Source organism: Chrysochloris asiatica, unplaced genomic scaffold, assembly GCF_000296735.1.
Source record: "Chrysochloris asiatica unplaced genomic scaffold, ChrAsi1.0 scaffold00054, whole genome shotgun sequence".
Taxonomy (NCBI): domain Eukaryota; kingdom Metazoa; phylum Chordata; class Mammalia; order Afrosoricida; family Chrysochloridae; genus Chrysochloris; species Chrysochloris asiatica.
In genome coordinates this window covers 11569035-11582671 of record NW_006408572.1, presented here as the reverse complement: position 1 = coordinate 11582671, position 13637 = coordinate 11569035, and the positions used below count along the sequence as shown (strand labels likewise).

Below are 13637 nucleotides of genomic sequence, written 5' to 3'. Positions count from 1 at the left end.
AAGGAAGACCATAGAAGAATTGATGCATTTGAGTTATGGTGTTGGAGGAGAATATTAAAAGTATTGTTGTTGTTGTTATGTGCCATCGAGTCAGTTCCGACCCATAGCGACCCTGTACAGGGTTTCTGAGGCTGTAAATCTAAGCCAGGATGGTGAGACTTTGTCTCTCATACTTCAGATGTATTGTTCGGAGGGACCAATCCTTGGAGAAGGATATCATGCTAGGTAGATTGGAGGGTTAGGGGAAAAGAGGAAGACCCCCAGCAAGATGGATTGGCACAGTGACAGCAGTAATGAACTCAAGTTTAACAATGATTGTGAGCATGGTGTGGGATTGGGCAGTGTTTTGTTCTGTTATGCATAAGGTCGCTATGATTCGGAATTAACTTGACTGCACCTAACAACAGCAACAACTGAATATAGAAGTACTTCATTGTTTTAGCAACCAGTACATTCTTATCAATGAGTACTTGCTGACTAGGAGTCCTGGTCACTAGTGCTTATATTACAAAGGCCTTGAAGGTGGGCTCATTCTATAGGAATGCAAGGAGAAGCTCTTATCAAATCTGGGTTAGGCATGTAGAATGTAGATGGTCTGGTCCAAGCCAAATTTTGAAATCAGCCAAGTAGATGACCCAAAAGGATGAGGGAGCAAGCAAGAGCTTGGTTGACATGACAAGGACACTAAGAGATGGGGCAATAGCAGGCAGAGAGCAGGGGATGGTCTCGGGCCAGAGCTGCGTCTATGCAGCGTCCCCTGGAATGAGGTTAGTCCAGAAAGAGGTGTGCTGTCAGTGTAAACACCTGGTTTTAAAGACAGTACAAAATACCAAAACCAAATCCATTGCCGTCGAGTCGATTCTGACTCAGGGTGACCTTGGATAGAGTAGAACTGTCGTCTTTACGGAAGCAGACGGCCACATCTTTTTCCTACAGTACAAAATGAGGCATGTAATATATCTTATTGATCAGAGTATTATCACCTTCACTTTACCCCTGAGGAAATGGAAGCACATAAAACACCAACAGGTGCTGTGGGTAGAATTACATCCTCCCAAAATTAGTACTTGATTTCTGGCCCTCCTACCTGAGGATGTTATCCAGTTTGGAAATAGGGGTTTTGTCATGCTAAGAAATGTCCTATCAGTGGAGGGTGGATCCGAGACATAGAAAGGAGAATAAACACAGAAATAGGGGGGAAAGTGTCATGTGAAGGTTGTCTAAAAGCCAAGGAACACCTAAGAACCCCAAGGAACCAGGGAACATCTAGGGCTACAATAAGGAAGAAACAAAATTATCAAAACCCTGATTTGGATGGTCAGTCTCTACAACTGTGAATAAATAAATTTCTGTTTTTTAAAGCCACCTAGACTTCTGGTGTGGCGCTGTAGGATCAGCATTGGACTGCGAACCACTAAGAGGTCAGTTCAAACACACCGGCTGCTTCTCAGAACTCCTATACAACAGGGTCACTATGAGTCAGAACAGACTCTATGGCACTTAACAACAACTTGTGATACTTGTTACAGCGGCACCAGGTAACTAAGACAGGAGGTTAAAGAATGTGCCTCAGATCACGCACACATCCATACTGGAATTGAAATTTGAGCCCAGGCAAAGGGACTCCAGAACCCAAACTCTTCAGCCTCTAAACTTTCTTGTCTAAAACTCTTCTAAAGGTTACATCAGGACACGATGTTTTTCTTCTTCCTGGGAAGTTCTTCCTTTGGCAGGGCAGAAAAGAGAAGGCAGACAAAACAAAAAACAAAAAAAAAACAAGCAGCTAAGAAAACTGAATTCCTAGAGAAACAGGAGGCTGTAGAGTAAGAAACCAGTGGGAGGGGAGAGGCTCAGACAAACGTGTGAGGGAAAGGCCTTGGAGGCTCTGCTAAGTGATGGACAAGAAGGCTGCGTGTAATGATAACATAATGATCAGAACATCTGGTTGGAGTTCATTTAAAAAATAACATCTGCCTTAGAAGATAAAGGCAATTTGTATAACTCTTGTCCTTGGAGTCTTGATGTGGCACTGTAGGATAAGCACTGGACTGCTAACCACAATGTTAGTGGTTCAAACCCACCAGCTGTTCCTCAGAAACCCTACACAGGGTCTCTATGAGTCGGAAATGACTCAACAGCACTTAATATTAACAGAACATAACGTGGTCCTTGGGGAAAAATAAACAATTATCCCTAAACTCTGGCAAAACACCATTCTTTGAATTTAGACCTTGGTATTATTTACGAATCGGGCTGCGAACCTTAAGGTCAGCGGCTCGAAACTACCAGCTGCACCGCGGGAGAAAGATGAGGCTTTCTACTCCCGTAAAGATTTACACCCTCGGAAACCCTATACAGGGTCGCTATGGGTTGGAACCGACTCGATGGCACTTAACAACAACAATTATGAACAAATACCCTATTGCCTTTTGTTTACCAGAATAGCTCCAGTCATGGAGAGCTGGAGAGAGGGTCTTGAAGAGCAAATAACCCCTTTCAGGCTTATTTTGCAAAGTAAATTATGAAATGGTGATCTGTGAGAGAGACAACTCCAACTCTCCCTGCTCCCTGCCCCGCAGGTGACAGGTTATCAGCGTGGACCTGGCCAAGAACAAGCGCAATCTGGGGTCACAGCTCAATTCCATATGGAATCGGAATTCATGCCTGTCCTCTGTGAACAGACACAAGGGGGCTTCAAAAAAGCTCATGGAGCAATGGAATGAAAGATCATGGAATATTGCCCCCCACCTTACCCCCCCAAAAAAAACTTCTTGAAGCCCCCTCATATATGCATATAGTATTAGGAATCTAATTAATGATGTCTTTTAGAATTTAATCAAAATCTTCATCCAGCCCTGCCTGAATCTGCATACAGGTACATACTGAAAAATCAAATTGACAGCCTCCTGTGAGGCAGTTGCTCTAAATCAAGGGCTATATTTAGAAAGACTCTGCTTTAAGAACAGTACCTCCCCTTCCCCGCCGCCACTGATGACCCTTTTGCAGTCGCTGGTGGTGGCGATGGCGGTCACCCCAATCCTGTGAGCGTTGTTAATGATATACATCAGTTGGCCTGTCTCTGGGGTAAAGGCTCGGATTCTGCCATCATCCCACGCTGACATGGAAGAGAAACAGAAAAAAACCAGGAGGGATCAGTATACTCCACCTCTCCCCTACACCACTAAGTACTGCTCACCTACATCATTAGTGGGTGTCAGGACTGGGGAGTGGTGATGACGATGGAACAAAAATGAAGCCCCCACCAACTGCCAGTAATCTCATCCCCCACAGGCTCCTGGTGCCCCCTGGCTGAGGGTAAAGAGTTCTTGGTCCTACTTGAACCTACACTTGGTAAGAGACAGGAGGGAGGGAAGTAGGGAGGCCAGCTCCCAACTCTCTGTGGGCTAGACTTGTGCACTCAACTGTCTAGCTGATACCATCCCTGGGATGGTAATTGCACATTTTCAGATAAAGAACTGACTTTCTACCTTGCACCCTCGAATCTGATGCTCCTTACTCCACCCGCTTCCACATCTCAATCAAAGTTGCCACCATCCTCTCCGTCCAATGCTCAAACCATGAGCATCTGAGACATCCTTGATTTCTTTCTATTCCACACCCACCACCACCCCCACACACAACAAATTTAATCCATCCACAAATTCCATCAGTTGTACCTTTTGAAAATATCCAGAATATGATCACTTTTCAACCCCTCCACTGCGGTCCTTCTGGTCCCGGTTACCACTATTTCTCTTGGATTATTCTAAATAACACCTTCCTTCTCCAGCTTCCATTATTGTTGGTAAGTGTCGTTGGTTCCGACACACAGTGACCCTGTACAGGGTTCCTGAGGAGCAGTTGGTAGGTTTGAACTGCCTGCCTTATGGTTCACAGTCCAGTGCTGATCATACAGTGTCACACCAGGCATCTGGTTCCACTATTGGTAGTTATGTGCCGTGGAGTCGGTTCCGACTCATAGTGACCCCGTACAGGGTTTCCGAGGCTGTAACTCTTTTTTGTACATAGTATTCAATAAAGATTTATTGAATTAATAAACTTTCATTTCTTTTGTAAGGACACAGTATTTGACTGCATACTGAAGGATTACAGAATTCAAAAATTAAAAGAATATGAAATGTAAATCTGTAAAGATTTACAGCCTCGGAAACTCTGTACAAGGTCGCTATGGGTCAGAACCGTCTTGATGGCACTTAACAACAAATCTTTAAGGGAGCAGAAAGCCTCATCTTTCTCCCGCGCAACAACTGGTAGTTTCGAACTGCTGACCTTGAGGTTCACAGCCCGATTCGTAACCACTACGCTACCAGAGCACCACTATTAATCACTTTTAATCTATATAGGAGGTATGTGAACTTTTAAAAACCATGTCACTGCTCTGATAAAGAACTTCTTAAAGGGTTTCCCACTGCACTCAGAATAAAAATCCCAATTGCTTTGTTCTACATAATAACTAAGGAGCTCTGGTAGCATAGTGGCGTTACAAATTGAATTGTTAACCGCAAGGTCAGCAGCTAGAATCTACCAGCTGCTCCATGGGAAAAAGATAAGGCTTTCTGCTCCCATAAAGATTTATAGCCTTGGAAACTCTATACAGGGTCACTATGATTTGGAATCGACTACATGGCACACATATACCACCACCATCACCACCCACATAGTAACTAGTATCTGTCCCCTACCTACCTTTGTAAATTTTTCTATGTCACTCAAGTTCTTACATACTGGCCCAGTGATTTCCCACCACAAGGCTTTCGCACTTCATGTTCCCTTTGTCTGGGACACTCTTCCCATGACTGGCTTTAGTGTCGCCTCTTGACCAGTTGTAAATAGAAGGTTCAAACTAGATCTCACTTCGGCAAAGATCCGAAGGAAGTGAGGGAGTGTGGGAGCGAGCCATGGGGACACCTGGGAAGAACATTCCACGTAGACAGAACAACTAGAGCAAAGGCCCTGTGCCCAGTGTATCTGAGGAACGGCAGAGGCGCAGGTATGGCTAGAGGAGGTGAGTACTAAGAGACAAGTCAGAGGCAAGAAGGTGGAAGTGGCAGAAAAAAGAAGTCACTGCAAGGACTTTGTCTTTTGAGCCTTAGAAATGACATGGTGGTAGCATGCCTTTGAGTTGGTTCCGACTCATAGTGACCCTGCATAGAGTTTCTATGCTCTGAGGCTGTAAATCTTTACAGGAGCAGAAAGCTTCATCTTTCTCTTGAGGAACCGCTGGTAGTTGCGAACTGCTGACGTTGAAGTTAGAAGCCCCACTGGTAACCACTACGCTATGTTGTTGTTGTGAAGTGCTGTCCAGTCGGTTGTGACCCATAGCGACCCTGTATAGGGTTTCCGAGGAGCAGCTGGTGAGCTTGAACCACTGAGCTTGCAGTTCAAACAGCTTTGCAGTCTGCAGAATGGGCAAAGGTAGCTGCAGGGAGATGTGGTAGTGATAGACAGGGAAGTAAGGAAGGAAGAGCAAACCTGACACCCCCTCATCCCCACCCCTCTGGTAACCACCACCAACCACAGGTAGAATGAGATAATTAAATAAAGAGACAAAAAGGAGAAAAGCCTATAAACTAAGAAAACGTCAGAAATAGACATGTTAAAAAATAAATACCCCAAGACAGCCATGATCGATGTGTATTTCACTGGCTTTCAGAGATCGACTCGCTTGCCTATCGAGTGTACTTCGCTTTCTATTAAACCTGCTTTCTTACACTCCTGTGGTCTTGTTCATGTTTTGCGTTCCCGACACCTCACCTGAATCTGCAACTCCTTGCTAGAAGTCCAGGAGAATTCCCATGGCACATTTGGTAAAAGTAGGAAACTGTTGAGTAATCTAAGAGCAAGCTGATGGTGGCTAGGACAAGGGTTGCTGTTGTTATATGCCATGGAGTCTGTTCCAACTCATAGCAACCCTGTACAGGGTTTTCGAGGCTGTAACTCTTTACGGGAGCAGAAAGCCTCATATTTTGCCCGCAGAACAGCTGATAGTTTTGAACTTTTGACCCTGAGGTTAGCAGCCTGATTCGTAACCACTATGCTACCAGAGGTGCACATGATAAGAAATGATGAAATTCTGGATGCATTTGAAAGTTACAGCCTTTAGAGGTATATGGATGTGGGGTTTAAGAGACAAAGACAAAGATGACTCCAAGGTTTTTGACCTAAGTGTGTTAGCTCGAGATGTGACGTAATCAAAGAGTTCCTGGTGGAGAAGACAAGCCTGTGGTTGAATCCGAGCCAAGAAAAGAGGGAATGAAATGGGTTCTTGATATCATCTAAAGATTCACCCTCTTGACTTTTTATGGATGTGAACAAGTAAATTTACTTTTGACCACTGAGAAATTTATGTTTGTGTTGGACATAAGAAAATATGAAGAAATTGTTATTTAATAGAAAATTTAAAGCATTTTCAGAGGTGCACGTTAAATTATTGAAAGTTTGAGTAACATGGTGTTTATAATCTATGCTATAATACTTTGGCATAAAATAATAAACTGCATTCAAAATAAATTCCCTTACGACTATAACTTGGTTTTATTCAGATATTTATTGCACTTAATTTTTTGTGCCCTGTACTCAGTTGGTCCTCATATATACTTTGTAATTCAATTACTAACTTTCTGTACTCTAGAGAAAGATAGATGCTATATGCAGCAATTTGGGAGAAGAAAATTTGCCATTTGATTCTTACTAAATCAGAAAATCTCCCAGCTGGAGGAGAACTCAAATGACAGCTTAGAGTAGAAGAAAGAAGGAGGTGGGCAGTGGAAGGCTATTCCAGCTGATTTCCTTGTGGATAACTTCAAACCTTTTTAGTTACGGTCAACAAAACGAAATTGCAATAGACAGCACTGGGCGAGTGGGTCAATAATCAGAACAAGAAAGATAAAGGGGCTGAAAGAGCTGACTTTATCTCATTCCATGGAGAGACTTGGAGGAGGCATTGTCAGCTCGTTCAGAAGTCTGATGCAGGAGTCTGGATCATTGCCAGGACTGTGGAGGTCAACACACATTCAAAGACGTGTGGCCGGTTGCCATCTTTGAGTAGGGCGCCATTGTTTCCAACCATGCTTGTCAAGAGATTTGGTTGCTCTGCAACACACATGCTGCTCTGGTTTTCTACGAGGGAGATTAAGTTTCTAGCAGTGTGTTGAACCATAAGTTTTTGGTCCACCCACGTTTTACAAATTTGGATCTGTTCCAGTTTAATTTCATTGGTCAGAGCTGAGCCAAGAAGCAGCAGTTCAAAACCCCAGTAGAAGGCCTGGCAAGAATTAAAACCATAGACAGATTAATCCAAATCTCGACAGGTAGATGTTACCTGAAACAATGCTCTTCCCATCTCTCATTATATCAATGCCGTGGCACGTCATGTTGGGCACAGTGATCCTCAGCAGCTCCCTGTTAGACAGTGTGTGCCACACTCTGATGTCTTTCTTGGCGCAAGTAGCAAATAGCTCAGCAGTGCCACTGCAAAGAGACCATTGAGAGCTAAGAGACGCAGTCATAGAAAACACACTGCGCTGCGCATATGCATATTTGACAATAAAATGTATTTCACAAAGACATAGGGGAGGGTGTGTTTTTTAGATGTCACTGACTATATGAAATCCTGATAAGCTTACAAATCTTTTGGGTAAAATAGCATTGATGACCTCAAATCACCTATAGTTAATTTTTTATTATCCTTCTCTATTAGGGAGGGTAGGTCAAAGCTCTTTCAGAAGAAAAAGTTCATTTTAAAGTCTCCCAGTGATGGAGGTGCACAAGAGTAAAAGACAACAAGGGTGGATACTGTATCACACACACAATGCTGCAATAGTAGTAATAACAAATACTATCTACAAGTAGATACATAGGTACACATGCAAGCTGAGCATAGGCTATTTCTACATATGTATTTGTATGTGCTGCAAATATACTCAAGGATATTGTAAAGCTTACAGCGTTCTGGAAGCTTCTTAACTATAGCCAAACACTCTGAGAGAATGAATCATTGGGCTTAAGGACTTAGAACCACAGTCTTGGGAGACATCTAGTTCAATTAGAATAATAAAATGCACAAAGACAATGTTCTACAAGTCTTTGTGGATTTTAAGACTCCAGTGAGTAGTAATTGGAGTCTTAAAAGCTTTTGAGAACCACTTCTGGAATATGGCAGACTAGGCAACTACACTATATGGACCCTATATAACAAAGATTGTTGTTGTTGTTAAGTGCCGTCAAGTGGGTTCCAACTCATAGCAACACTGTACAGCGTTTTCAAAGAGTAGCTTGGTGAGCTTGAACTGCCAACTTCGTGGTTCAAGCTGACCTTGCAGCTCAGTGCTTTATCCCACAGCGCCACACCAGGACTCCATACAAAAAGATAGGAGAGACCAAATGAAGTAGATTATAGGTGAAAATTCAGGAGCCCTGAACTTCAGAGGAAAGGTTAGAGAAGTAAATTGAATGCTTGCTGGTGCTTGAAGGTGAGCAGGAATGGCAAGAGACGGAGACTGACTTGTGAACAACCGTCCAGATGCAGCGTGACCATCTTATGAGCTGCTTTGGCAACAGAAAGAGGCTTGGCAGAGTAGATTTACTCAAGCAGTGGGAAAGATGTCATTCCTTCTTTTCCCCATGCTCCCTTGGGGACCAGAGGGGTGGCCAGTTCCCACCCTCATCCACCCCAATCTCTAGGAGTTCAGATCCACATGACTGGGAGCCACACCAGTGTGAGGCGTGAGTCAGCTGCACTGCTTTGGTGCATCCGTTTGGTGCCTGGATTCAGGCGGGATCCAGTCGAGATCTACAGACCCTGCAGACCACGACCAGTCACCCTGCCCCCACTTCCTTGTGGTCCTAACAGACACTGAAACCAGCTCCATCCAGGGACTCCATGAACTACTTCTGGATTGAGTGTCTGGAGCACAGATAACACCAAGACCATTAGGAACTCCGTCTGGGTCCAGGAAGTCCGCTGTCACATCCCTCCCACACCCATCTCTGTAGTTCCTTGACTTGGAGTAGCCCCCAGAGTTTGCTTCTCTCCAGGTCCAACAGCTGCACTTTGTGTGTTTGTTTTTCCTTTTGTTGTTTCATTGTTTGTTTAACCTGTGTCCTACCTCTTCTATTTCCACGTCATTGAATTTTATCCTGTATAGCTCTGCTTTTCCTTTTCCTTTTTTACTTCTGTTTCTGATTTCCTCCTTTACTCTATACTCTCTATTTTCATCTTAGAAAAACCTCTCCCTGGTTTTTCTAAGTGTTTAAAATTTTTTTCTTCCTTTTATTTCCTCTCTTATTTTTCTCTTCTATACCTCCATTTTCCCGTTCCTCTTTCCTATTTTTGTTATGTGCCGTGGAGTCAGTTCTGACCCATAGCGACCCTGTACAGGGTTTCCAAGGCTGTAAATCTTTACGGGAGCAGAAAGCCTCATCTTTCTCCCTCGGAACAGCTGGGAGTTTTGAACTGCTGACCGTGAGATTAGCAGCCTGATTCGTAACCATTATGCATTCCTATTTTTAGCTATTCTTAAGTGGTTTTAAATTTCTTCCTTTTATTTTTTTTCTTCTAGAGTTCCATTTCCCTGTTCCTCTTTGCATTTGTAGTTATTCTTTTTTTGTGGTTGCTGCCTTTTTCTCACTTTTTCATTGTTGGTTCTTGTTTGCTTATTCTGTTTTGTTTTCTTGTATGTGTGTGGGAAGGGTTTTATCTTTCCCAAACTGCAGCTCAACCCACTGGAAAAGAGCTAATGCCAGCTCCTATATCACATGACGATCAATGATAGATGGCAGCCAGCACCAGCCAAGCCCACCCTAAACTTAGATGCACGAACGGCGAACAAGAACAGCATGCTTACTTCCATTTCCTAACTACACTTAAAGGAGACAATTGGTGAAAACCTAATAACGCATCAACATTTGTTGTTGTTGTTGTTAAGTGTCGTTGAGTCGGTTCCAACCCATAGTGACCCTGTACAGGGTTTCCAAAGCTGTAAATCTTTATGGTAGCAGAAAGCTTCATCTTTCTCCCACAGAGCGGCTGGTAGTTTTGAACTGCTGACCGCAAGGTTCGCAGCCCGATTTTTAACCACTATGCTACCAGGACTCCTTCAACATACACTCAATTAAATACAAATACAAAAACACCACAATGTCTGGGAGACAACAGACAATTTTATAGCTCACATGAAGAAACAGGAGAGCATGACTTAAACAAATGACTAAGATGCAGAGTCAGAAAATGTTTCTGAGGAATAAAAGGTAATGGAACTAACAGAACAAGAATTCAAAAGAATATTTAGGTACCTTATAAGGATTGACAGAAAGATCGAGGAAAGCAAAGAGAACACAGAAATAACTTGAGAAGAATTCATGAAAACACCACAAGAACAAACAGACAAAATAAATGTAAATTTTGAAAGAATATAAAACCTGAAACTAGAAACCCAGAAGATTAATACTCAGAACTCAGAAATGGACAATACATTCAAAGGGCAAAAGAGTAGATTCAAAGTAGTGAAAATGTGAAGACAAATCTGTCAGTACTAGTATGCTAGAAGAATAATCAGAAAAAAAGAATGAAAAATCCAAAGAAAGTCTAAGAGTTCTTCTCCTCCACCATGAAGAGGAACAACACATGGGTGGATCAGAATTCCAGAACAGTCAGAGACTATAAAAAAGCACAGAAAAAATTGTAGAAGAGTTATTAGAAGAAAAAATTCCCTAACATCATGAAAGATAAGAAAGAAAAGCATACAAGAAGCTGAATGAACCCCAAACAGGATAGATCCCAAAAGAAAATCACCAAGCTATATCATAATCAAACTTTCCAAAATCAAAGACAAGGAAAGAATCCTAGGAGCAGCTTGGGAAAAACAAAAAGTTAACTACAAAAATGAATTTAAAAAAATGAATAAGCTCTGATTTCTCAGCATAAACCATGTAGCCAAGAAGGCAATGGTTGACATATACAAAACTCTGAAAGAAAAAAATTGCCAACCAAGAATCATATACATAGCAAAATTTTTTCTCAAATACAACCATGAAATTAGGGCATTTCCTAATAAACAGAAGTTAAAGGAATTTGTAATGACTAGACCAAGTTTGGGGTCCTGGTGTGGCGCTTGGGTTAATGTGCCTGACTACAAAGTTGGTTTGAACCGCAAGGTCGGTGGTTCAAGTTCACTAGCTGCTCTTTGGAAATCCTATGCAGGGTTGCTATGGGTTGGAACCTACTGGACAGCACTTAACAACAAAAACAGATCAAGTTTACAAAAACTACTAAAGGATGTTCTTTGGACTGAGAACCAACAATAGCAGACAACAACCTGAGATGAACATACATACATGCTAATACCATCCAGAACTCAATCCAGATATTGAAGCATTTAAAGCAAAACAGATCTACAAGACTGGAAATAGAGAACCAGAAATATCAATGTGTAATGGATCCAACTACAATGCAAAAAGAGGAAAAAGTATAAATACAGAAGTTCCAAATGGCTAGTAAAGTCAAGCAGATTTCAAGATTGTTTTAAGTAGAGAAAAAAATGAATAAATTGCACTATAATCTCAAAGAAAAATAATATATCTGTGTATCAAAATAAACAAAGAGGAAAACCAGAAAGATTTAGTGAACATAAACAAAACAGAAATGAAGAAAATGAAAAGAAAACCCATAAATAAAATGAACTCAGTACAGAAAGTTATGTGGAACAAGCAGTACCACAAAAAAACACACACACAGCAAAATGACAGCAATCAATTCATACTTAGTGATAATTACACTCAATGTAAATGGAGTAAATGCACCAGTCAAGAAACAGAGAGCAGAATGGATAAGAAAACAGGATCCTTCAATAGGCTGTCTATAAGACACATCAAAAAGATAGAGGCAGTCAGCTGTTCTACAGGAGAAAGATGAGGCTTTCTGCTCCCGTAAAGATTTACAGCCTCGGAAACCCTGTACAGGGTCACTATGAGTCAGAAGCGACTCCACGGCACAGAACAACAACAACAAATGCCCATCAACAGAAAATTGTTAAGCAAACTTTGGTACATAACACAGAATGGAATACTATGAAATACTGAAGAAATAACAATGAGTCTTTGAAATACCTCATAACATGAATGAACCCAGAGGATATTATATTGAGTGAAATTAGTCAATCACAAAAGGACAAATGTTGTATGGGACCAATGTTGTAAAAAGTAAAGAAAAGATTTTCTTAACAAAAGAAACAATCAATGATGATTATGGTGGGAAGGGGAAATTATTTATAGGTTAGAGGGTAGACACGTTAACATGGGTGACAGGGCAGGCAATATACAACACGAGGGAGGTTAACAGAGGAAACATGAAGGCACATTGAAATCAAACAAAATATGTGATGGACTGAACATAAAACTGATGACATGCTTTGTAAGTCTTCACTCAATTTACAATAAAAAGTAAAAAGAAAAACAACACAAAAGATGAAGGTAACAGTAGACACAGGGAGGAATGCACGAGTTAAAGTGATTAGAGGTTGTTGTTAAGTGCCATTGAGACAGTTCCAATCCATAGTGACCCTGTATAGGTTTTCCAAGGAGCAGCTGGTGAGCTTGAACCAACAACCTTGCAGTTCAAACGGCTTTGCAGTCTGGTGCATTAACCCACAGCGCCACATCAGGACTCGAAATACTGTTAACTGTTGGTACATGGAGGGCATTGCAATTCTTACAAGGAAACAAAGTATATAATTTTCTGAAGATAAAACTGATGATCTGCTCTGTAAACCTTCACTCAATTCACAATAAAAAGTTTAAAAAAATGTAGAGCAAAATTCAAAATCACACAAAAGACCAGAATGACTGGTAGAATCCCCAAGGCTGTGGCCCTTAGACACCCTTGAAGCCTAGAACTGAACTCACCCCGGGGAATCAGTTCTCAGACCAACAACAGACAGGCCTATGAAGTAAATCACAAACACCAACAGAGAGGAATGTTGTGGGTGTTGTTAAGTGCTGTTGAGTCGGTTCCGACCCATAGCAACCCTGTATAGGATTTCTGAGAAGCAGCTGGTGAGCTTGAACCGCTGAATGTAAAATCAGCCACAGGAAACCAAAAGGGCCGTATTAGTCCCAAAACTAAGCATAGAAGGCAGGCAGGGATGGGAAAGAAGCATAAGTGGAAATGAGGAATCCAGGGAGGAGGTGCAAAGAGCGCTGTTACAATGAAGGGATTGCAATCAGTGTCATGAAACAAAATGTGCATAGACTGTTGAATGGAAAACAGATTTGTTCTGTAAACTTTCACCCAGACTATAATAAATAAAGAGTAAAGTAAGACTGTAAGACAGAAAGTAACATTTCTCGAGCTAAACACCTGTGTGGAAATTTTATATTAAAAAGAGGCTAGCCCTTTGGTTGTTTAAATTATTATACATTCCTGAGTGTTTCTGTGTACACCCCCCCAAAAAAAAAACCACAAAAAAACAAACACAAAAAAACAGAGGGAATGGAAGCAAATACTGTTGAATGATGATGCTCGGAGGAGATTGTAATCATTGCAATGAAATGATGAGTGTAAAGCCACTGTTCTCCCATGTAAACTACCACTCAGTTCACAATAAAAACTTGAAGAAGAA

At 41.7% G+C, this 13637-nt stretch overlaps 1 protein-coding gene across 1 annotated transcript in view; it reads right to left on the bottom strand.

Moving 5' to 3' along the window:
• Positions 1–13637, bottom strand: part of WDR16 (WD repeat domain 16) — an 86752-nt gene that overhangs the window by 37832 nt on the left and 35283 nt on the right. The window contains exons 9-10 of the mRNA XM_006863421.1: positions 7343–7491; positions 2970–3115 (exon numbers count right to left, since the gene is read on the bottom strand). Coding sequence (XP_006863483.1) covers positions 2970–3115; positions 7343–7491 — 295 coding nt within the window. The remainder of the gene's footprint in view (positions 1–2969; positions 3116–7342; positions 7492–13637) is intronic.